At 48.6% G+C, this 24,581-nt stretch overlaps 1 protein-coding gene across 1 annotated transcript in view; it reads right to left on the reverse strand.

Annotated features, from left to right (window-relative positions):
- Nucleotides 1–24,581, reverse strand: part of PKS1 (modular polyketide synthase type I) — a gene marked incomplete at both ends in the record, with an annotated part of 42,450 nt that continues 17,869 nt past the window's right edge. Inside the window, one exon of the mRNA XM_002507597.1 lies at nucleotides 1–24,581. This exon is cut by the window's right edge and continues 17,869 nt beyond it. Coding sequence (XP_002507643.1) covers nucleotides 1–24,581 — 24,581 coding nt within the window.

Below are 24,581 nucleotides of genomic sequence, written 5' to 3' on the forward strand. Positions count from 1 at the left end.
TCACGATGAAACTTGACTTACAAATTCATGCATGATTGAGGTGATCCCACTTTCCGCGCGAGACGATTGCATTTCTAGAAGCTCGTCCTTTGTCCCATGGAACTCTGCGAGCACACTTGAAATGGTAGCTTGATAGCAGATGACTAAAGTCGGAAATTCAAATCGACGATTTGGAGATGAGTATAATTCTGCGAGTTGCCATGCTCGGTGGGTGACGTGTAATGACCTTTTGACGCTGTGTAGGATACCAAGGCGATGATCCTGAACATTTCCTTGGATAGCAAATTCCTGCCTGAATGCATCCAGGCATGTTATAGGAAGACCCAACAATTTGCTGTTGAATTCTGTTTCATTCAGACTTGCCATGGGCTGTAAGTCCAATAAAAGCTTTGCAGAATGTATAGCCTGGACATCGAGCGGAAGTTTGTCGTTGACCTCGAATGCCCCTGGGTTAGTAAAGAGAAGGAGCCCGATGGCCGAGTGCTCGCCGTCGTTGGCGTGAATTGCTTCTTTAACCCAACTATTCGTTGACACGCCATTTGTGTTATTGTCATAGATGGCCGCGTCCTGTTGTTGTGCTGCCATTTCAAATGCAATCCGCGTGCCAAAAGAACCTATACCACCATATATAATTTTATCGCCCCTCGAAAATTCAAGGGCGGTAGACATAATAGACCGATATCGTGCTGCCAATGATTGAACATCATAATCGCACAAGAAGGAGGATGATTGGTGCTGGCTCTGCCCTTCTTTACTTTCGTTGATATTTGACTTTCCACGACCCACAGCCCGGATGCAGAATGCAGCAGTTGCCATTTTTTTGGTGACAGAGCGCAAAAAGTGAATATCGCCAGTGTGATCATGTATAAAGACCATGGCTGGTTCTTTAGTTGATGAATTTAGACGCACCACGTCAACTGGAATTTCAGAATGAAGAGTCATATGTTTCCATGCAGGTAGGCGGTATCCAAGTTCTTTTGTAACATGCGCTGCAAAGGGGGTTAAGAGCTGCGGATATGCGGCTCGCTGCCATGCGTTCGCAAAGTGTGAATGTATCCCTCGCCGACTTAGCATGTGAGGGTCTCCAGCACTGAGTCCACCTTTAAATGATGGCAAAAATGTGGATGTATTTTTATCCGTAAATGGAAAGAGCATATCAGGAGAAAATGAAATCCCAAGCATGCTGCACATTGCTCTGCTCGAAGTTTCGGGATGATAAACAATGGTTTCGTAGCAAAGCGTCAGTTGCTTTTTGCTCGAGACAGCTGTGAAGAAATCCAGCACATTTTCATTTCCGAGAGCCCAGAGATTTTCTGCTTCTTCCCAAAGAGCACGTTCAACATTTGATTGCAATGCTAGTTTTTGTTCCTGCAATTTGGAGTATGAATCTAAATGGTGTGACTTGTTACACACAAGACCATCTAAAGCAACACCTAGCCAGTCCCGCCGTATCGTTTCTTTTGTCATTGAAAATATATTTGCATATGGGTGCCTGCAGATAAAGATGTATCTCGCATCATGAAATAATGACTCTGCACGATGAAGCGTATCTGCGGACCAGATATATGGTGGTGTCTTGTCCACAAGAATGCGCGCGTCGGCCCATCCCTGCAATATGTGATATACTTGCTGAGTTTCTAAAATGTCGAATGCAGTGAGAGTTGCGCTGGCTGCTCTGGAATCACAGCAACGAAGTTCCATCACCGCTTTACGCAGGCCTTCAAATATCCAGCCCTCCAAATCCTGTCCAGAAAGGCGAAGCCGTCGTTCATTCATAGTGTGGAAGTGGAGAAGGTAGAGTTCTTGCGGGGCAAAGAGTTGCGGATTGGCATTTAATATGAGTTGTGTCAGTGTTGAGCCAGATCGGGGGTTTGCCAAAACAAATGCTATTTGATGTAAGCTTTCTCTGGACGGGATAAGTGTCAGAGACAATGGTATTCTACAGGGATCAGTGCATTGCCTTCTTGCATGAGTTTTCAGCCAAGCCTTAATAATTGAACCGACGGAAATTCCACCTGTCTCACTGAGCTGAGCACGCAGTGCAAATATCAGTATTTCGTGAGAAATATGCGCCACTGTCGTGCAAGTTGAAAATGCACTGCTGGGCAAGGATTTGACACCAAGCCGCTCAATCAGTAGAGCTTTGAATAGTCGATATTCAGCTTCATTAAGAGACGTGCCATCGCTCATTTGCAGTAGGAGGGCATGTCTTGCCAGCTTGCGAGAAGGACCTATCACTTCTCGAATAGATTTCCATACGACGCTTTCGATGTACGCAAGTGATTCTTCAGCGAGGGTTTGCAGGTCGCAACGATTGCGATGATCTATTCTTGGGATCACACGTTCTTCACAGACCACCTGTCTATGAGTGTCATAGTATCGCGTGCACGCATATCCAACTTCTACAATAACATTTGCCATAGTGCCACCAAAGCCAAAGCTACTGACAGTAGACGTAAGCTTTGGCAAGCAATCTGCGCATGTGATCCCTGCACTTTGATGTTTGGTTTCATCGATTATGTGTGAGTATGCGGGCATGAGACTCATCGGGAATGCACTTGGAAAACATGAAACGTCTGTGCACTTCAATGTATGCCCGAACAATGCGGCGGCTTCTGTGCAAGACTTTCCACGCATCAAGGCGTGCAGTGTTTTGAAGTGAACAAGCGGAGGAGCACCTGCATTGAAAGTAACTGCACATGCCTTAAGAAAACTTGCAATTCCACTACATCCATCCAGATGACCAAGATTCGTGTGAACTGATCCAAACAGCAATTTGTCATTTGAAATCCTCTCAGGCTCAAAGACGTTCTGGTATGCACTCACTTCGACTGCGTCTCCGTAAGGCTCTCCAAGACCCGATGCCTCAATGTATTTGACATCATTCGGTTCCATATTTGCTGCTTCAAGAGCTCGGTGAACTTTTAATTGAATGGCGGGCCCGCGAAGCGCACGAAGAGATGCGCCACCACCTTTATGAATAGAAACCGACCCAGCAATGTACACGAGGGAATTTTCATCACACATCTCTGCCGCATTGCGAAGGAGGGTTGCCCCAACACCTTCACCTCGCTCGAAGCCGTCTGCATTAGCATCAAAAGTTTTGCATCGTCCATCATTAGCAAACATTTTCCGTGCGGTATGAAGATCGGTCAGGTTGTTATGCAAGATCAGATTCACAGATGCAGCGAGACAACGTAAGTGGATGTTTAAATCTCTTCTAGCTTCGTTGGCTGCCATATGCACGGCAACGAGAGCAGACGCAGATGCGCAGTCAATTGAAATGCTGGCTCCAATCAGCCCGAGAATGTATGATATTCTGTTTGAGGCAAATGCATATGTGCTGTATGCAATAACGCCTACTGTGTCGACAATGTCGTTATATGAACCGCCGTTCATAGCTAATTCGACGACGTGCTCACGCAGTATTACATCTCTGTCATTGTTGCAGATCCCTACAAAGACAGCTGTGTTTGAGCCACGTCCACCTTTGCCAGTGAGGTATCCTCCGTGCATCGCATCGGCAACCACTTTGAGCAGCATGCGCTGCTGTGTGTCGATCAATGCAGCCTCATTCGAGTCGATGCCAAATAGTTTACAATCAAATGAGTCAATCCCCACAATGAATGATCCATGCCGGCTGTATTCTTCAATCTCTGGATCGCGGCGCCTCCGGACACCAAAACAAGTCGTGTCAACATCAATGTCCCAACGACTCAAAGGCACAATCGTTACCGAATCACCTCCAGAAGCAAGTAGCTGCCAGAACTTTTCAAATGAATCACATCCGTCAGGGCCAGCTCCAGCAAAGCGCATGCCAGTACCAACGACGCCCACGCGCTCGGAACATTTGTGCGTATGAGTAGAAAATGTTGCTTGATGGTGATGGGATGAAACTAGGGGCCGTGGGCTTGTTTGATTTGAACCAATCAGATTTGTCACATAAGCAGATAAGTCTGCCACTGTTGGATAGTCAAAAAGTGCTGTTGATGGAAGAGGCACCTGGACATCAGTTTCTATTTGCCGCCCTAGCTCCGTCATTGATAGACTATCGACACCGGCATCAATCAGAGGTCTATCTGGATCAACCTCGTAACCGAGAAACCGGGCAATCGTAGCGAGAATGATTGACCGAGTCGCGGGTTCTTGAAATGGTACTAGAGAAAAGCATGGTTTTGTTTCAATGTTACTGGGCGTCAACGCACGAGCATAGCGTGATTCCCTGTTCTGTATGCGCTTTCTTCGGGGAAATGGACTTGCAACCAGTAAATAGAGTGTCGTGAGTCTGACATCTTTGCCGGCATTATCAAGAAGTGTTTTCCAGCTGAACTTACTTGCAAGCATAACTGTGGGTATGGTACCATAGTATGTCATTGATTTCAATAGCATTTCTATGATCAAGACGCCATCTTTTGGAGAAAGCGATCCAACGCCGATGAAACTCCTTTGTTTCATCAATTTTGATTGCTGAATGCTACAGGCCATCCCACCATTGGGAAGATTTGTCCACGGACCCCACTGAATACTGGTAACTACTCCCCCAATCGATATGCGCCTCGCGGAATCCGCCCAGCCATCCATCCACGCGTTGGCGGCAACATAATTAGCTTGTCCTGGGGATCCGAATGAAGACGCAATTGAAGAGAATATCACACATTGATGCACTGGACAAGTTGCGAGCAGAAACTTATGAGTGCACTTTAGCCCAGCAATTTTTGGCGCAGACGTTTTCGTAATAGCACACGGTGTCTGATTTAGAATCGATGCATCTTGAAGAGCACCGCTAGTATGCATGACTATTCCTATTTGGCCATTGACACAGGCAGAAATTGATGTCAGCAAGTTATCTTCTGAAGTGGCAACGTCACACATCCTAGCAATAACTAAGCAGGCATGAGATGTCCATCTGTATAAATGATTTGCACGTCCGCGACGTCCAGATACCATGATGCAAGGCGTTGCTCTGTCAGTGGAGATTAGCAAAGTAGTAATCCAGGTAACCAAGATGTTACAAATGGCGCCAAGCCCACCAGTAATGAGAATATTACCCTTGAACGTGACACAATCTCTCAAAAGATGTTGATCACTTCTATGAAAACACTTCATTTTTTGGAACGATCCAACATGCACTGCGCCAGAACGGATTGATGTTCCGCTCTTGCTATCAGCTTGAACAAGGCCGGAGGGTGTGTTTGCAGATGTGAAGTCGGCATCAATTCCACAACTGATTTCTCCTCTCATTTCATTGCTGACTACACGAAATATTCCCCAAGCAGAAGCACAATCAATACCACCCTGGATACCAAAGCTTGATCTTGGAGCAGTCGTAGATACGTTTTGCGTGGTCAGTAATACAGCCCCGGTTCGAAAACCACGAGAATGGCAAAGAGTCTGCGCCTCAGATATGATTGATGCTGAGATGCGACATCCGGCACTTCGTTCAAATATGGACGTTACTGTTTGGTTTTGCGATTTGTTTATTCTCCATCTGCCTGCTCGTGAGTCAGAATAAAGTGAGGTGGTCGCTCTCCAGCGAACTAAATATCTAGAATCTGTATCCTTCATGTTTGTTGACTTTGTGGCTATACTATTTTCGTAAACATCAATATTTTCTGGAGTGATGATTCTAGATGAGATCATCGGCGATAATATTATTTCGCAGGTTCTGTAAATGATTCTATCCTCGTTACTATAACCTTGACATGATCTGACCGAAGTAGAGGAGATGTTGCCGGAGAAAGTGAAGCTGTGGCATGCCGGTGCATTATCCCAATGGCATTCTATAGCACTTAGACGACTTTGTGTGTGATATCCCTTCGAGCGCAACAATAGTGGAAAAATACATGCATCCTTGACTTCAAATAGTGTCTTTAGCATAAAATATGCAGTATCATTCGCATTTCTTACGTTATGAATCATCTGGGGAGCGGTGCACGCGGATGGATCAAAACGTAGCGAGAAAGAACAATTTCCCATGCAGCAAATTAGCAATATATTAAGTCCATGGTGTAGGGTAGCAGAACCATCTTTAAGATTCATGTCAACATGAACGAAGGAACAATTCGAGTTGCTATCATCATAAGAGTTACAACTCAAGCCTGCAAAATGCAAGGCGCCTAGGAAGACAATAGAGCAAAGATTTGTATGGTTATGGCTGTCGTCCTGGGCCATTGAAACGAGGAGTGAATCTTTTAAGGCCTGGAGCGAGAATAATTGCGTCGAACATTTCAACAAAGTAAAATGTCTAGTCGAAACATCCATCTGTGAAGCAGAACCAATGAGATTGATCGACACACGGCTAAAAGGATGAGGACGACTACGGAGCCAATGTCTGCGTTTGTCAAACGTAATGGCCTGTGTGCCTTTTGTGCCGACATGATGCCGAGAACTGGTGGGCGAATCCTTAACAGTAGCCGCATGCGCGTTAGTTCCTTGAAACGCGAATGCACTGACCCCGATAACCAAAGAGTGCCGCAGCGGCAACGGAACTGCTGGACTATGGAGCCTTGGATATGCAAAACAGAAGAATAACTTTGCATGATTGGGCGCGTATGAGATTGTTTCAAGATGCGGGTTGAGTCTTTGCAAATGTAAGATAAACAGAACAGCCTGGCTACTACTTTGGCAGATCCCGTTCATGAGACCGACAACGCCTGCGGCGGGCTCTGTATGTCCAGTGAAGGTTTTGATGCCAGAAAGCATGGGAGAAATACGACGGTCTCCCTCAGCGTTTTCAATCAACACCGCGTGACCAGCGCCAACTTCAATTGGGTCTCCAAGTGGAGTCCCAGTGCCATGCAGCTCGAGGCCGGCGACGATGGCACCATTTAGCCCGGCCATTTGCAAGGCAGCACGAATTGCACGTTGCTGCGAAGGGCCATTTGGGGCAGTAAGTGAGCTCGACCGTCCGTCTTGATTGACCGCGGATCCACAAATAGCGCCGTGACCAGATTTCGTACTCATATTGACTAAGCGAAGCTCTACAGCGACACATGCCTCTCCGCGCACATATCCGTCTGCTCTTGAGTCCAGAGCTTTGCAGCGTCCATCATGAGCAAGCATCCCCGCCCTTGTGAACAATTCTGTCGTAAGGGGACTTAGCGTTACATTTACACCACATGTGGATACAGATTTTGATTCACCAGAAACAATGCTATTCAGTGCAACGTGCGAGCCCACCAGCGAAGAGGAACACGCCGTATCGATCGATACGCACACTCCCTGGAGTCCAAATGTGTACGAAATTCTGCCGCACGCGACGCTGAGGGCTCCACCTGTTGCTGTGTATGGGCTGATGTGGTTGACAATCCTGCTGTATTCATTACCGGAAATGCCAACCGTGACTCCAGCATACTCAGAAGGGGTGGTAAGTAGTGCAGCTTTGATTTGCCAGACTGCTTCAAGGAGCATGCGATGCTGTGGATCGATCAGGGCACTCTCCGATGTCGAAATATTGAAAGCGTCAGAATCGAAGGCATCTACATGACACAAAAATCCTCCAAACCGAGCCTGTTGCATTTCCGACTGTCGAGTCTCATCAACGAGCCATCGATCAATGAGCACGCGCGCAACAACATCGCGAGCCCCAAAGATCATCTCGGAAATTTGTGTCGGCCGACTCGAACATGCATCAAAACTCGCCAGCGCTGGACAGCTTGTTGTTGTAAGTTCTGAGTCTGGCAAGTTTGGGCATCCCAGGGCGTCCATTGCATCCATGCGACTTTGTTGCTCGTCATCCATGCGCTCCGATATCTCCGCGGTGACTAAGCTCGTCAAGGAATCTATCGTGGGGTAGTCAAAGACTGCAGTGCTGGGTAACTCAATGCAAAATGTTGCGTTCATCTCTTCCCGGAGCTCCAGCGCCCCTAATGAGTCCAATCCCGAGTCCATCAGCGGCGCACTCGTCATGATTCCAGTACCAAGTATGCTTTGCACGATATTTTTTATGGTTTCATTTACCCGAATTTGATCGCAGCAGGACCGAGCCAGCGCCTCGTGCCCACTAGATCGATTTAGAACAGGCGGGATTTTGTTGGTAGAGCCGCGCACTTGGCGATGTGCAAACCCATCAAAGTTACTTGTTAAATCTGATGAGGTAAGCTTCGAGAATGTATCTCGCGCAAATACATTAACTGCAACAGCACCTGATGAGCACGCCGAGCGCGAGATCGCATCCAGCGCGCATAGCCCTTGTGCCCGAGAAACACCCCCGACTCCAAGACGTTCCAGGCGGCTCAAATTAGTTTTGCTGTTCGAAGCCATGCCCGCACACCCAAGCCAAACTCCCCACTGCAAACTTGACGTCGTTTGACCTCGCAAAGTATCTACCCGCGCGGATTCGTCGAGCCAGCCGTTGGCAGCGCAGTAACTGGCCTGACCCGCAGACCCAAGAAGCGACGCAATCGACGAGAAGAGCACGACCGTGCAAAGTCCTTTAGCATGCATTTTTTTGTTTATCTGTGTCAAACCAGTGCACTTTGGAGCGAAGACTGAAGATACATGTGTTGAGCACTGTGATGGAACCGTGGCATCTCGAAGAACCCCACCGGCGTGTAGAAGCTTTCGGACAGGAGGGTCAAGTGCCAACAAACTGCAATCAAAATCGTCTGAGCACCCAATGTCTTGCCTCTGCAGTATTACTCGTGTATATGCAAATGCCAAGGCGCAGAGTATCTGAGATGTCCTGCCAAGTCGGCCGAGCAGAACAACGGTTGAAGTGCCACTGTGAGTCTCAAGTGAGCCCGCAAGCTGACCAAGACCACCAAGTCCTCCTGTGATGATGGTCGTGCTCTCGCCTGCGCGAAAAAATGAAAGGGACGCAAAGCTTGAGCGAGTACACACGCCTCCATCGCACGAGATGACTGAATCAATCACGCCATTAAAATTGGAACTACCAAACAAATTGATCTGGGAAGCTATGCGCGATACTGCCAGCGGCTGCATGATCGAAATCGAGACTGTGCCGCCGCTTCTACTGACGAAGCTCTTGCTACTGATGATTGTGTCAAAATCGGCGTTTGAAGCATCACGTTTATCTGATGTATGGATATCAAAACGGATCGTGTCCTGCATCTCAGAAGCTGCGCAGAGAATGATGCCCTGCACTTCTGGAGACGGTCCAGATGTGCGGGTAATCAGACGCTGGACGCGAGATCCTTTACTCAGTTGAACGACTTGCAAAGTAGACGCAGCGTGTCTCTGTGGACGCTGCGATGGCTGAAGTCTTAGGGAAGCAGGGTTGGATTTTAGTTTTGCTGGACTTGAACGGGTGTCGGATGCATATATGAATGTAGCTGTTTGATACATGAAGTGCAAAGCTGCAGAAGTGTTGATGCCATGCTTCGGCGGCGTAGCAGATGCTTGAGGCATTGCAAATCTCACTTCAAGATTGTTGAGATGTACAGGGCTGCGGTCTTCTGCAAACGAGCGGTGACTCGACATCATTGGCATAGTACTCAAGGTAGTCGACCACCTCATCCCAGCAGCACATCTTGTTACAAGAAGATACGCCTCGATCGCAGCTGGCAGATGCAGTTTGGCCGCGGGCCGAGTCCTCTGAAATGCACTGATGAGCTGAAGATTACAGTCAAGGGCAGCAGGGTGAATGCTCAAATCAATTTCTGTTCCGCCGTCCATCAAGGCAACATCATTGACCAGACCGATGACGACTTCTGAATATTTGCAGATTCGCCGTTGAGCGCATTTAAGCGATGCTGTGGCTTTGGCTGATGCTAAGTAGCGTTTGTTTGACGTCACATTCGCTCTGCTGCTTTTTGAAAAGTACACGTTTCTGTTTTGAGCTGCATCCCTCACCACAAGATCACCATTACGTCTCCCTAAGGTTAATGTGCAGAATGTGGTTCCCAAAGACATTGCGTCGGTCATCTCAAGCGGAGCAGACATCACGGAAGTACACAGCGCGTGCGGATATGCGCCAGTCCGGCCGATTTGTGTTGTGGCGCAAGAGCCAATTTCAAGAAACGCCGTCGCAGGCAGAAGAACACGACCGGTAATGCAGTGATCCCCAAATAAATATTGATGGCACGAAGAGATGCAAAGCACATACCGGGCTTCTCTGTCAGAACCAATGAGATTGATCGACACACGGCTAAAAGGATGAGGACGACTACGGAGCCAATGTCTGCGTTTGTCAAACGTAATGGCCTGTGTGCCTTTTGTGCCGACGTGATGCCGAGAACTGGTGGGCGAATCCTTAACAGTAGCCGCATGCGCGTTAGTTCCTTGAAATGCGAATGCACTGACCCCGATAACCAAAGAGTGCCGCAGCGGCAACGGAACTGCTGGACTATGGAGCCTTGGATATGCAAAACAGAAGAATAACTTTGCATGATTGGGCGCGTATGAGATTGTTTCAAGATGCGGGTTGAGTCTTTGCAAATGTAAGATAAACAGAACAGCCTGGCTACTACTTTGGCAGATCCCGTTCATGAGACCAACAACGCCTGCGGCGGGCTCTGTATGTCCAGTGAAGGTTTTGATGCCAGAAAGCATGGGAGAAATACGACGGTCTCCCTCAGCGTTTTCAATCAACACCGCGTGACCAGCGCCAACTTCAATTGGGTCTCCAAGTGGAGTCCCAGTGCCATGCAGCTCGAGGCCGGCGACGATGGCACCATTTAGCCCGGCCATTTGCAAGGCAGCACGAATTGCACGTTGCTGCGAAGGGCCATTTGGGGCAGTAAGTGAGCTCGACCGTCCGTCTTGATTGACCGCGGATCCACAAATAGCGCCGTGACCAGATTTCGTACTCATATTGACTAAGCGAAGCTCTACAGCGACACATGCCTCTCCGCGCACATATCCGTCTGCTCTTGAGTCCAGAGCTTTGCAGCGTCCATCATGAGCAAGCATCCCCGCCCTTGTGAACAATTCTGTCGTAAGGGGACTTAGCGTTACATTTACACCACATGTGGATACAGATTTTGATTCACCAGAAACAATGCTATTCAGTGCAACGTGCGAGCCCACCAGCGAAGAGGAACACGCCGTATCGATCGATACGCACACTCCCTGGAGTCCAAATGTGTACGAAATTCTGCCGCACGCGACGCTGAGGGCTCCACCTGTTGCTGTGTATGGGCTGATGTGGTTGACAATCCTGCTGTATTCATTACCGGAAATGCCAACCGTGACTCCAGCATACTCAGAAGGGGTGGTAAGTAGTGCAGCTTTGATTTGCCAGACTGCTTCAAGGAGCATGCGATGCTGTGGATCGATCAGGGCACTCTCCGATGTCGAAATATTGAAAGCGTCAGAATCGAAGGCATCTACATGACACAAAAATCCTCCAAACCGAGCCTGTTGCATTTCCGACTGTCGAGTCTCATCAACGAGCCATCGATCAATGAGCACGCGCGCAACAACATCGCGAGCCCCAAAGATCATCTCGGAAATTTGTGTCGGCCGACTCGAACATGCATCAAAACTCGCCAGCGCTGGACAGCTTGTTGTTGTAAGTTCTGAGTCTGGCAAGTTTGGGCATCCCAGGGCGTCCATTGCATCCATGCGACTTTGTTGCTCGTCATCCATGCGCTCCGATATCTCCGCGGTGACTAAGCTCGTCAAGGAATCTATCGTGGGGTAGTCAAAGACTGCAGTGCTGGGTAACTCAATGCAAAATGTTGCGTTCATCTCTTCCCGGAGCTCCAGCGCCCCTAATGAGTCCAATCCCGAGTCCATCAGCGGCGCACTCGTCATGATTCCAGTACCAAGTATGCTTTGCACGATATTTTTTATGGTTTCATTTACCCGAATTTGATCGCAGCAGGACCGAGCCAGCGCCTCGTGCCCACTAGATCGATTTAGAACAGGCGGGATTTTGTTGGTAGAGCCGCGCACTTGGCGATGTGCAAACCCATCAAAGTTACTTGTTAAATCTGATGAGGTAAGCTTCGAGAATGTATCTCGCGCAAATACATTAACTGCAACAGCACCTGATGAGCACGCCGAGCGCGAGATCGCATCCAGCGCGCATAGCCCTTGTGCCCGAGAAACACCCCCGACTCCAAGACGTTCCAGGCGGCTCAAATTAGTTTTGCTGTTCGAAGCCATGCCCGCACACCCAAGCCAAACTCCCCACTGCAAACTTGACGTCGTTTGACCTCGCAAAGTATCTACCCGCGCGGATTCGTCGAGCCAGCCGTTGGCAGCGCAGTAACTGGCCTGACCCGCAGACCCAAGAAGCGACGCAATCGACGAGAAGAGCACGACCGTGCAAAGTCCTTTAGCATGCATTTTTTTGTTTATCTGTGTCAAACCAGTGCACTTTGAAGCGAAGACTGAAGATACATGTGTTGAGCACTGTGATGGAACCGTGGCATCTCGAAGAACCCCACCGGCGTGTAGAAGCTTTCGGACAGGAGGGTCAAGTGCCAACAAACTGCAATCAAAATCGTCTGAGCACCCAATGTCTTGCCTCTGCAGTATTACTCGTGTATATGCAAATGCCAAGGCGCAGAGTATCTGAGATGTCCTGCCAAGTCGGCCGAGCAGAACAACGGTTGAAGTGCCACTGTGAGTCTCAAGTGAGCCCGCAAGCTGACCAAGACCACCAAGTCCTCCTGTGATGATGGTCGTGCTCTCGCCTGCGCGAAAAAATGAAAGGGACGCAAAGCTTGAGCGAGTACACACGCCTCCATCGCACGAGATGACTGAATCAATCACGCCATTAAAATTGGAACTACCAAACAAATTGATCTGGGAAGCTATGCGCGATACTGCCAGCGGCTGCATGATCGAAATCGAGACTGTGCCGCCGCTTCTACTGACGAAGCTCTTGCTACTGATGATTGTGTCAAAATCGGCGTTTGAAGCATCACGTTTATCTGATGTATGGATATCAAAACGGATCGTGTCCTGCATCTCAGAAGCTGCGCAGAGAATGATGCCCTGCACTTCTGGAGACGGTCCAGATGTGCGGGTAATCAGACGCTGGACGCGAGATCCTTTACTCAGTTGAACGACTTGCAAAGTAGACGCAGCGTGTCTCTGTGGACGCTGCGATGGCTGAAGTCTTAGGGAAGCAGGGTTGGATTTTAGTTTTGCTGGACTTGAACGGGTGTCGGATGCATATATGAATGTAGCTGTTTGATACATGAAGTGCAAAGCTGCAGAAGTGCTGATGCCATGCTTCGGCGGCGTAGCAGATGCTTGAGGCATTGCAAATCTCACTTCAAGATTGTTGAGATGTACAGGGCTGCGGTCTTCTGCAAACGAGCGGTGACTCGACATCATTGGCATAGTACTCAAGGTAGTCGACCACCTCATCCCAGCAGCACATCTTGTTACAAGAAGATACGCCTCGATCGCAGCTGGCAGATGCAGTTTGGCCGCGGGCCGAGTCCTCTGAAATGCACTGATGAGCTGAAGATTACAGTCAAGGGCAGCAGGGTGAATGCTCAAATCAATTTCTGTTCCGCCGTCCATCAAGGCAACATCATTGACCAGACCGATGACGACTTCTGAATATTTGCAGATTCGCCGTTGAGCGCATTTAAGCGATGCTGTGGCTTTGGCTGATGCTAAGTAGCGTTTGTTTGACGTCACATTCGCTCTGCTGCTTTTTGAAAAGTACACGTTTCTGTTTTGAGCTGCATCCCTCACCACAAGATCACCATTACGTCTCCCTAAGGTTAATGTGCAGAATGTGGTTCCCAAAGACATTGCGTCGGTCATCTCAAGCGGAGCAGACATCACGGAAGTACACAGCGCGTGCGGATATGCGCCAGTCCGGCCGATTTGTGTTGTGGCGCAAGAGCCAATTTCAAGAAACGCCGTCGCAGGCAGAAGAACACGACCGGTAATGCAGTGATCCCCAAATAAATATTGATGGCACGAAGAGATGCAAAGCACATACCGGGCTTCTCTGTCAGAACCAATGAGATTGATCGACACACGGCTAAAAGGATGAGGACGACTACGGAGCCAATGTCTGCGTTTGTCAAACGTAATGGCCTGTGTGCCTTTTGTGCCGACGTGATGCCGAGAACTGGTGGGCGAATCCTTAACAGTAGCCGCATGCGCGTTAGTTCCTTGAAATGCGAATGCACTGACCCCGATAACCAAAGAGTGCCGCAGCGGCAACGGAACTGCTGGACTATGGAGCCTTGGATATGCAAAACAGAAGAATAACTTTGCATGATTGGGCGCGTATGAGATTGTTTCAAGATGCGGGTTGAGTCTTTGCAAATGTAAGATAAACAGAACAGCCTGGCTACTACTTTGGCAGATCCCGTTCATGAGACCAACAACGCCTGCGGCGGGCTCTGTATGTCCAGTGAAGGTTTTGATGCCAGAAAGCATGGGAGAAATACGACGGTCTCCCTCAGCGTTTTCAATCAACACCGCGTGACCAGCGCCAACTTCAATTGGGTCTCCAAGTGGAGTCCCAGTGCCATGCAGCTCGAGGCCGGCGACGATGGCACCATTTAGCCCGGCCATTTGCAAGGCAGCACGAATTGCACGTTGCTGCGAAGGGCCATTTGGGGCAGTAAGTGAGCTCGACCGTCCGTCTTGATTGACCGCGGATCCACAAATAGCGCCGTGACCAGATTTCGTACTCATATTGACTAAGCGAAGCTCTACAGCGACACATGCCTCTCCGCGCACATATCCGTCTGCTCTTGAGTCCAGAGCTTTGCAGCGTCCATCATGAGCAAGCATCCCCGCCCTTGTGAACAATTCTGTCGTAAGGGGACTTAGCGTTACATTTACACCACATGTGGATACAGATTTTGATTCACCAGAAACAATGCTATTCAGTGCAACGTGCGAGCCCACCAGCGAAGAGGAACACGCCGTATCGATCGATACGCACACTCCCTGGAGTCCAAATGTGTACGAAATTCTGCCGCACGCGACGCTGAGGGCTCCACCTGTTGCTGTGTATGGGCTGATGTGGTTGACAATCCTGCTGTATTCATTACCGGAAATGCCAACCGTGACTCCAGCATACTCAGAAGGGGTGGTAAGTAGTGCAGCTTTGATTTGCCAGACTGCTTCAAGGAGCATGCGATGCTGTGGATCGATCAGGGCACTCTCCGATGTCGAAATATTGAAAGCGTCAGAATCGAAGGCATCTACATGACACAAAAATCCTCCAAACCGAGCCTGTTGCATTTCCGACTGTCGAGTCTCATCAACGAGCCATCGATCAATGAGCACGCGCGCAACAACATCGCGAGCCCCAAAGATCATCTCGGAAATTTGTGTCGGCCGACTCGAACATGCATCAAAACTCGCCAGCGCTGGACAGCTTGTTGTTGTAAGTTCTGAGTCTGGCAAGTTTGGGCATCCCAGGGCGTCCATTGCATCCATGCGACTTTGTTGCTCGTCATCCATGCGCTCCGATATCTCCGCGGTGACTAAGCTCGTCAAGGAATCTATCGTGGGGTAGTCAAAGACTGCAGTGCTGGGTAACTCAATGCAAAATGTTGCGTTCATCTCTTCCCGGAGCTCCAGCGCCCCTAATGAGTCCAATCCCGAGTCCATCAGCGGCGCACTCGTCATGATTCCAGTACCAAGTATGCTTTGCACGATATTTTTTATGGTTTCATTTACCCGAATTTGATCGCAGCAGGACCGAGCCAGCGCCTCGTGCCCACTAGATCGATTTAGAACAGGCGGGATTTTGTTGGTAGAGCCGCGCACTTGGCGATGTGCAAACCCATCAAAGTTACTTGTTAAATCTGATGAGGTAAGCTTCGAGAATGTATCTCGCGCAAATACATTAACTGCAACAGCACCTGATGAGCACGCCGTGCGCGAGATCGCATCCAGCGCGCATAGCCCTTGTGCCCGAGAAACACCCCCGACTCCAAGACGTTCCAGGCGGCTCAAATTAGTTTTGCTGTTCGAAGCCATGCCCGCACACCCAAGCCAAACTCCCCACTGCAAACTTGACGTCGTTTGACCTCGCAAAGTATCTACCCGCGCGGATTCGTCGAGCCAGCCGTTGGCAGCGCAGTAACTGGCCTGACCCGCAGACCCAAGAAGCGACGCAATCGACGAGAAGAGCACGACCGTGCAAAGTCCTTTAGCATGCATTTTTTTGTTTATCTGTGTCAAACCAGTGCACTTTGGAGCGAAGACTGAAGATACATGTGTTGAGCACTGTGATGGAACCGTGGCATCTCGAAGAACCCCACCGGCGTGTAGAAGCTTTCGGACAGGAGGGTCAAGTGCCAACAAACTGCAATCAAAATCGTCTGAGCACCCAATGTCTTGCCTCTGCAGTATTACTCGTGTATATGCAAATGCCAAGGCGCAGAGTATCTGAGATGTCCTGCCAAGTCGGCCGAGCAGAACAACGGTTGAAGTGCCACTGTGAGTCTCAAGTGAGCCCGCAAGCTGACCAAGACCACCAAGTCCTCCTGTGATGATGGTCGTGCTCTCGCCTGCGCGAAAAAATGAAAGGGACGCAAAGCTTGAGCGAGTACACACGCCTCCATCGCACGAGATGACTGAATCAATCACGCCATTAAAATTGGAACTACCAAACAAATTGATCTGGGAAGCTATGCGCGATACTGCCAGCGGCTGCATGATCGAAATCGAGACTGTGCCGCCGCTTCTACTGACGAAGCTCTTGCTACTGATGATTGTGTCAAAATCGGCGTTTGAAGCATCACGTTTATCTGATGTATGGATATCAAAACGGATCGTGTCCTGCATCTCAGAAGCTGCGCAGAGAATGATGCCCTGCACTTCTGGAGACGGTCCAGATGTGCGGGTAATCAGACGCTGGACGCGAGATCCTTTACTCAGTTGAACGACTTGCAAAGTAGACGCAGCGTGTCTCTGTGGACGCTGCGATGGCTGAAGTCTTAGGGAAGCAGGGTTGGATTTTAGTTTTGCTGGACTTGAACGGGTGTCGGATGCAGATATGAATGTAGCTGTTTGATACATGTAGTGCAAAGCTGCAGAAGTGCTGATGCCATGCTTCGGCGGCGTAGCAGATGCTTGAGGCATTGCAAATCTCACTTCAAGATTGTTGAGATGTACAGGGCTGCGGTCTTCTGCAAACGAGCGGTGACTCGACATCATTGGCATAGTACTCAAGGTAGTCGACCACCTCATCCCAGCAGCACATCTTGTTACAAGAAGATACGCCTCGATCGCAGCTGGCAGATGCAGTTTGGCCGCGGGCCGAGTCCTCTGAAATGCACTGATGAGCTGAAGATTACAGTCAAGGGCAGCAGGGTGAATGCTCAAATCAATTTCTGTTCCGCCGTCCATCAAGGCAACATCATTGACCAGACCGATGACGACTTCTGAATATTTGCAGATTCGCCGTTGAGCGCATTTAAGCGATGCTGTGGCTTTGGCTGATGCTAAGTAGCGTTTGTTTGACGTCACATTCGCTCTGCTGCTTTTTGAAAAGTACACGTTTCTGTTTTGAGCTGCATCCCTCACCACAAGATCACCATTACGTCTCCCTAAGGTTAATGTGCAGAATGTGGTTCCCAAAGACATTGCGTCGGTCATCTCAAGCGGAGCAGACATCACGGAAGTACACAGCGCGTGCGGATATGCGCCAGTCCGGCCGATTTGTGTTGTGGCGCAAGAGCCAATTTCAAGAAACGCCGTCGCAGGCAGAAGAACACGACCGGTAATGCAGTGATCCCCAAATAAATATTGATGGCACGAAGAGATGCAAAGCACATACCGGGCTTCTCTGTCAGAACCAATGAGATTGATCGACACACGGCTAAAAGGATGAGGACGACTACGGAGCCAATGTCTGCGTTTGTCAAACGTAATGGCCTGTGTGCCTTTTGTGCCGACGTGATGCCGAGAACTGGTGGGCGAATCCTTAACAGTAGCCGCATGCGCGTTAGTTCCTTGAAATGCGAATGCACTGACCCCGATAACCAAAGAGTGCCGCAGCGGCAACGGAACTGCTGGACTATGGAGCCTTGGATATGCAAAACAGAAGAATAACTTTGCATGATTGGGCGCGTATGAGATTGTTTCAAGATGCGGGTTGAGTCTTTGCAAATGTAAGATAAACAGAACAGCCTGGCTACTACTTTGGCAGATCCCGTTCATGAGACCGACAACGCCTGCGGCGGGCTCTGTATGTCCAGTGAAGGTTTTGATGCCAGAAAGCATGGGAGAAATACGACGGTCTCCCTCAGCGTTTTCAATCAACACCGCGTGACCAGCGCCAACTTCAATTGGGTCTCCAAGTGGAGTCCCAGTGCCATGCAGCTCGAGGCCGGCGACGATGGCACCATTTAGCCCGGCCATTTGCAAGGCAGCACGAATTGCACGTTGCTGCGAAGGGCCATTTGGGGCAGTAAGTGAGCTCGACCGTCCGTCTTGATTGACCGCGGATCCACAAATAGCGCCGTGACCAGATTTCGTACTCATATTGACTAAGCGAAGCTCTACAGCGACACATGCCTCTCCGCGCACATATCCGTCTGCTCTTGAGTCCAGAGCTTTGCAGCGTCCATCATGAGCAAGCATCCCCGCCCTTGTGAACAATTCTGTCGTAAGGGGACTTAGCGTTACATTTACACCACATGTGGATACAGATTTTGATTCACCAGAAACAATGCTATTCAGTGCAACGTGCGAGCCCACCAGCGAAGAGGAACACGCCGTATCGATCGATACGCACACTCCCTGGAGTCCAAATGTGTACGAAATTCTGCCGCACGCGACGCTGAGGGCTCCACCTGTTGCTGTGTATGGGCTGATGTGGTTGACAATCCTGCTGTATTCATTACCGGAAATGCCAACCGTGACTCCAGCATACTCAGAAGGGGTGGTAAGTAGTGCAGCTTTGATTTGCCAGACTGCTTCAAGGAGCATGCGATGCTGTGGATCGATCAGGGCACTCTCCGATGTCGAAATATTGAAAGCGTCAGAATCGAAGGCATCTACATGACACAAAAATCCTCCAAACCGAGCCTGTTGCATTTCCGACTGTCGAGTCTCATCAACGAGCCATCGATCAATGAGCACGCGCGCAACAACATCGCGAGCCCCAAAGATCATCTCGGAAATTTGTGTCGGCCGACTCGAACATGCATCAAAACTCGCCAGCGCTGGACAGCTTGTTGTTGTAAGTTCTGAGTCTGGCAAGTTTGGGCATCCCAGGGCGTCCATTGCATCCATGCGACTTTGTTGCTCGTCATTCTTCTTCTTGACAATCTGATCGTTTATATTTGAAGCTTCCACGATGTTTTTCGATTCTCTGCCTGAAGCTCTGTTCTCTTTCTTTTTTAAAACTTTTTTTACAGTTTTGTGATTTTGCCTGCTTTCATCACCGAGGATTTTTACGATACACCCAACAGTCGGAAAGTCAAACACTAGGGTCGCAGGCAAATCAATCCCTGTTGAAGAGCATATTGTATTTCGCAGTTCCACTGCACCGAGGGAATCTAACCCGGCATCGAGAAGCGGCTCATTTTCACCTACAGTCTTTCCCATGACACTATATAAAGCACCACTCACAACTTGTTTAAAAAATTCAGTGCTTTGCTGCTTTACGTTTTTAATTTCACGAAACCTGACGACGTGATTGTCGGTTGCGATTGCATCAATCTTCGAATTATCGTCCACACAAGATACAAGATTTCGCGCCACGTTATTATCTTTATTATCATTATTAATCACATTCCAGACATATGGATTTGCTACAAAGACAGGTTGATTTCTACCACAATAAAGATGTGACTGTCCGACAGTACCGAGTATACCTTCGAGGGCAGCAAGACCTTGTTCAGGTTTTACTAGGCCAACTCCAGATCGCTGCATTCGATATGCTGTATTTGATTGGTCTCCAACCATTCCATCCTTGCCACTCCAAGCTCCCCATTGTATACTAGTCGTACTGACACCCAAGGTAGTTGCCCCCACAGCCCATGCATCGAGCCAACAATTTGCAGCTGCATAGTTTGATTGGCCACCGGAGCCTACAAGAGACGCAAGGGATGAGAACAGCAAAAGTGATTTAAGCGCACAAATCTCAGCGATTGTATAGATGCGCGTGAGACTTTTTGATTTCGGCGCTGTGACAGTTGTGATCGTTTGAACATTTTGTCGACCGAGTGTGGCGTCTGCTAGAACGCCGCCCGCGTGCACGATGGTACCCATTGCGCGTTGTTTGTAGGCGTTCATCACTAGACCTGCATCTTCAGAAGAGGATACATCACCTCGAGTGAATAATGTACATGCCAGTGAAATCGGAAGGACGCCAGGATGCTTATTTCTTCGACCAGATCGGGACAGTAAAGATATCCACGAGAAACCCTTTTGAGCAGCCCACGAAGCCACTGCATTTCCAAGGCCACCAAGGCCCCCTGTAATTGTTAGCGCTCCTTTGTGTCCCTGGTGAATAGATATAAATGGCAAACTTATCACAGTTTTGCCAACGTGTAGTCCTGCACTCATTTCTCGCATACACTCCCGCAAAGCTTGAAGTCCACTTTGCTTTGAAATAACTGGAACAATACAGCTACCTTGCAGCTGCCGCGACAAATGCAAAAGCATAGAGTATAACCGTTTGATTGGTATCATATCGAAGGCAACCAAGCGAAATTCACCACCTGATCGCTCCGAGTTTGATGCTTCATAAGACCAAATATCCCGCTTTGATATCTCTGCAAAATGACCGTTTTCGTGCAACACTGCGCATGAGGCAGCGACCATACCAGTTGAAGTCAGACAATTCAGTATTATGTCCACCGGCGAGGTCGACATGAGTAGCAAATCTTCCACAAATCGTATAGATCTTGAGCTCGCCACGACGTTAATTCCCAAACCTCGAAGCATTGTGCGCTTCTGAACGCTTCCAGCTGTTGCGAATACTTCTGTCCCTCTCGATGTCAAGACCTGACAAGCTGCCAATCCAATGCCTCCCGCACCAGCGTGGATCAATGCACGCTTTGTTGGAAACTTTAGCAGCGATGCGGACTCCAATGCGAGGTATACAGTACAAAATATTGTTGGACATGCCGCAACCTCTGCAAAAGATAGGGAGGTTGGTTTGCTCACAACTGCATGAGCGCACGCAGATACCCGAGTCCCAAGGCACCCAGGCGCCACTCCAAAGATCTCATGGCCAGGTCTGTAAATCGATGCACCCATGATATTAGCTCCGCCCAATACAATCCCGGAGAAATCACCTCCGGGTGAACCAGGTATACCAGGATACATGTCTAAAATGTTTAGAACGTCTCTAAAGTTCAGCCCCACTGCCTGCACCCTTACACTTATGAAGGGCATTTTATTTGTCAAAGACAGAGCCAGTTTGGAATCCGCCTTGATGCGATGATCGTATGCTGACCAAAGTTTTGGTGAGAGGTTAAGTAAGGATCCACGTTGAAGTGACCTAAGCTGCATGGCTCCAAACCCAATCCAAGCGCCTGACGGGTGCATCGTAGACGAAAACTGCATGCCTGCACATGAGATGGAATTGCTGGAGTGATATGAGTGGCCATCTTTGACTTGATAGTTATCGATCAGTTGCGGCAACGATTTTCCCAGCAGATATGAATAACCTATAGTTGTAAATTCAACCGTCCGCATCTCTGTTGCCGCGGTGCCGACCACACCATATATTGGTGATCTGGCAGTGTAGCTCAACAATATTGATTGAGGGGAGGTGTGACAATGGGAAGTACCCCGGATGCACGTTGTTACTTTGGAGATACCAGCGGTTTCAGATGCCTGCATCAGCATTGTTGCCCCTGCAACGTGTCGTAAAATTGAGTCCTCGAAGCTGCAGCTGGTCTCGTAAGCCGATCCAAGGCCATGCACGGCCCTCGCATAAGCGGCCTCTCCATCGCTTCTGGGAGTGATCATGCCAACTCGCCATGAAAGTCCATAAAGTAAACCATTACCAGAATCCCTCTTACGTAAGGTTTTACTCCTTTCATTAATTATGTTGTCGAGATGTATCTGCATACTTTCAACATGTGCAGATGACGCAGGTGATGCATTCGAGGTAGATGAACACACTATGTCACGTTTCAGTATTTGTTCAGTCGTGTCTGTCGATGAATGATGTGCGATCATCAGGTTCGTAACTAGAACGTCTTTACCGATTGACATATTCCGGACTTGCTTTGTCCCTAGTGCGAGAAGCTTTGCTCTTGAACCTTGGTTACAGATGGCGTCGAACACATCATCGCTAGATCTGAGAAATCTGTCAATAGAACCTAATCGATGCCGAGCAGCAACAGTGTACGCGTGGCATGTTTCCTCATGATCAATCACTAAATATGTTTGGAGAGCCGACGGAACTTTTGGCGATTTCCACCCAACTTTTCTATTGGACAAGCAAACCTGACTTTCTTTTTCAGCTACGAGAGCAGCTAGCTCGTGATATGAAGCATCAATAGAAGCGGGATGAATCCGTAATCCGTCGCTACTTCCATGCAATAAAACCTTTGAATATACAACCTTATTGATTTTTATCTCGATTGAATGGACACGTGGGAAAGGTAGGAGACTTGACGAATATTTCGGAGGCATAGATGATAAAATTTGGCATACGGCCTTTGCACATGTGGAGGTTTGCTCCGCAGCTTCGTTCATCTGAACGGCCCCATCATTCTCGGACCTTACTATGACAAGAGTCGTACTTCTTGTCAATATTATTGGCTTTACAAACGCCGTATTTATGACTGCAATCGAATCAAAGTCCAGCGGCAGATCTGTTCTTGAGCATGTGTGCACTGCTTCAAGAGACGCAGCACCAGGTAGAATGCATTGCCCGCAAACTTGATGGTGATATAAGAATGCAATATTTGGATTTTCAAATGTACTATGATAATACACGCCATTTCCCTTTTCATTTTGACTAACTTTGGCGGTCCTACAAAGATAGTACAAGGCAGGTGCGCACCACATATGTCTCATGTTAGATACATGCGATGATTTTGCGCCAGTACTGTCAGAGTACGAACCCGAATGCGCTATGATTGCGTGTGAATTAACCCCGCTCATGCCAAAGGAGCTTGTTGAAGAAATTGAAGATACATTATTGTCCTGACTCTTCAAAGGGGACCACGCGAGCCTCGGTATTGAAAATTGTACCTCCGAAGGTACCTTTGAAGGTGCTTTTCCTGTCGATTTATTCTCATCGGAATGTTTATTTTGATCAATTGACCCCAACGCAACAGCCATGTGAGGGTTTATCGTACGACAGCAACGAACAGAGGGAGCGGATCGATTTTCACAAGCCGCGACGGCATATAGGAAACCCGTTAGACCTGCACTACCTTCTGTGTGGCCCATGAATGATTTGCTTGCGCCGATTATTACGCCAGTGCCACCTTCATAAGCTTTCGCAACTGCAGCAAGCTCAATAGGGTCCCCGAGTGAAGTGCCCGTACCATGCGAGGACAGAAACTTTATAGAATTCGGGTTTAAAAGGTTTTGACTGTTTACCTTTCTGATTAAAAACTGTTGAGATGGTCCATATGGAGCTGTAAACGATGCCGAACGACCATCTTGATTTATTCCAGTTCCGCGAAGTTGCAAGCACATGGTATTGTTTCTGTGAACGTGATTTCCATGAATTGCTTGCAAGTATAGTGTCGCGAAACATTCGCCTCGCCCGTATCCATCTGCACTAGAGTCTAGTGTCTTGCATCTTCCATCATGTGAGAGTGCATGGATTGAGTTTAGGATGCTGAATGTTTGAGACATCAGCATGCACTGAGTTCCAGCTGCATGAGCTGATACTGATTCTTGCTTGTCGAACGAGCCCGTAGCAAGGTGTACTGCTACCAGACTAGAAGAACACGCCGTATCAAGAACTACGTTTGGACCTATAAGGCCGAAGGTAAACGAAGGGCGTCCTACAAGAAAACTAAGCCCGTTCCCAGTTGCAGAGTATCCATGAGTGTATCCATAAAATAGATTCAAGAAGTTTTCATATTCTGTCCACATTGCTCCAAGAAAGACACCTGCAGAGGTGTCAACTGCGGTCTCAAGTGCGCACTGCGTCGAGGAGGATATTGCAACATAATTGCGTATGCACAATCCCAATATTTTACGCTGTTGGGGATCCATCGATAGCGCTTCCAACGCTGAAATACGGAAGATACTACCATCAAAAACTGCTAAATTTCTCACAAAAGTAGCATGGCGTGTTCCTGATCCATACATCTCCGTATCAAAGCGGCACACAGGGACAGTTACCTGAAAATCAACTCCGCCTAAGCAGCAGCTAATCATGAGGTCTTTGGTGTCGAATATCTCAAAGGGAAATTCGCATGACGTTGCAGCAACAGCTGTCTTTTTCAGGGGAAAATGGAATTCTGCTCTTGGGAGCTTGTATTTACTTATGAATGGGTTTACATGTTTAGGCGTTGAATGTTTCAGCAAATTGAACCTTGACGATGACGAAACTCTCTCCGCAACTAACTTGGCCAGGGCATCAATTGTAGGGTATTCAAAGATAACAGTTGATGGCAGGTCAAGCTTAAATTGTTTTCCGATGATTTGAGTAAGCTCCAAAATTCCAAGAGAGTCAAGCCCCTTCTCCATCAGCGGTTCATCATTTGATATTTTTGGCGAGCTTTGTTGGGTGTATTGGT

This window comes from Micromonas commoda, chromosome 1 (assembly GCF_000090985.2).
Source record: "Micromonas commoda chromosome 1, complete sequence".
Lineage (NCBI taxonomy): Eukaryota > Viridiplantae > Chlorophyta > Mamiellophyceae > Mamiellales > Mamiellaceae > Micromonas > Micromonas commoda.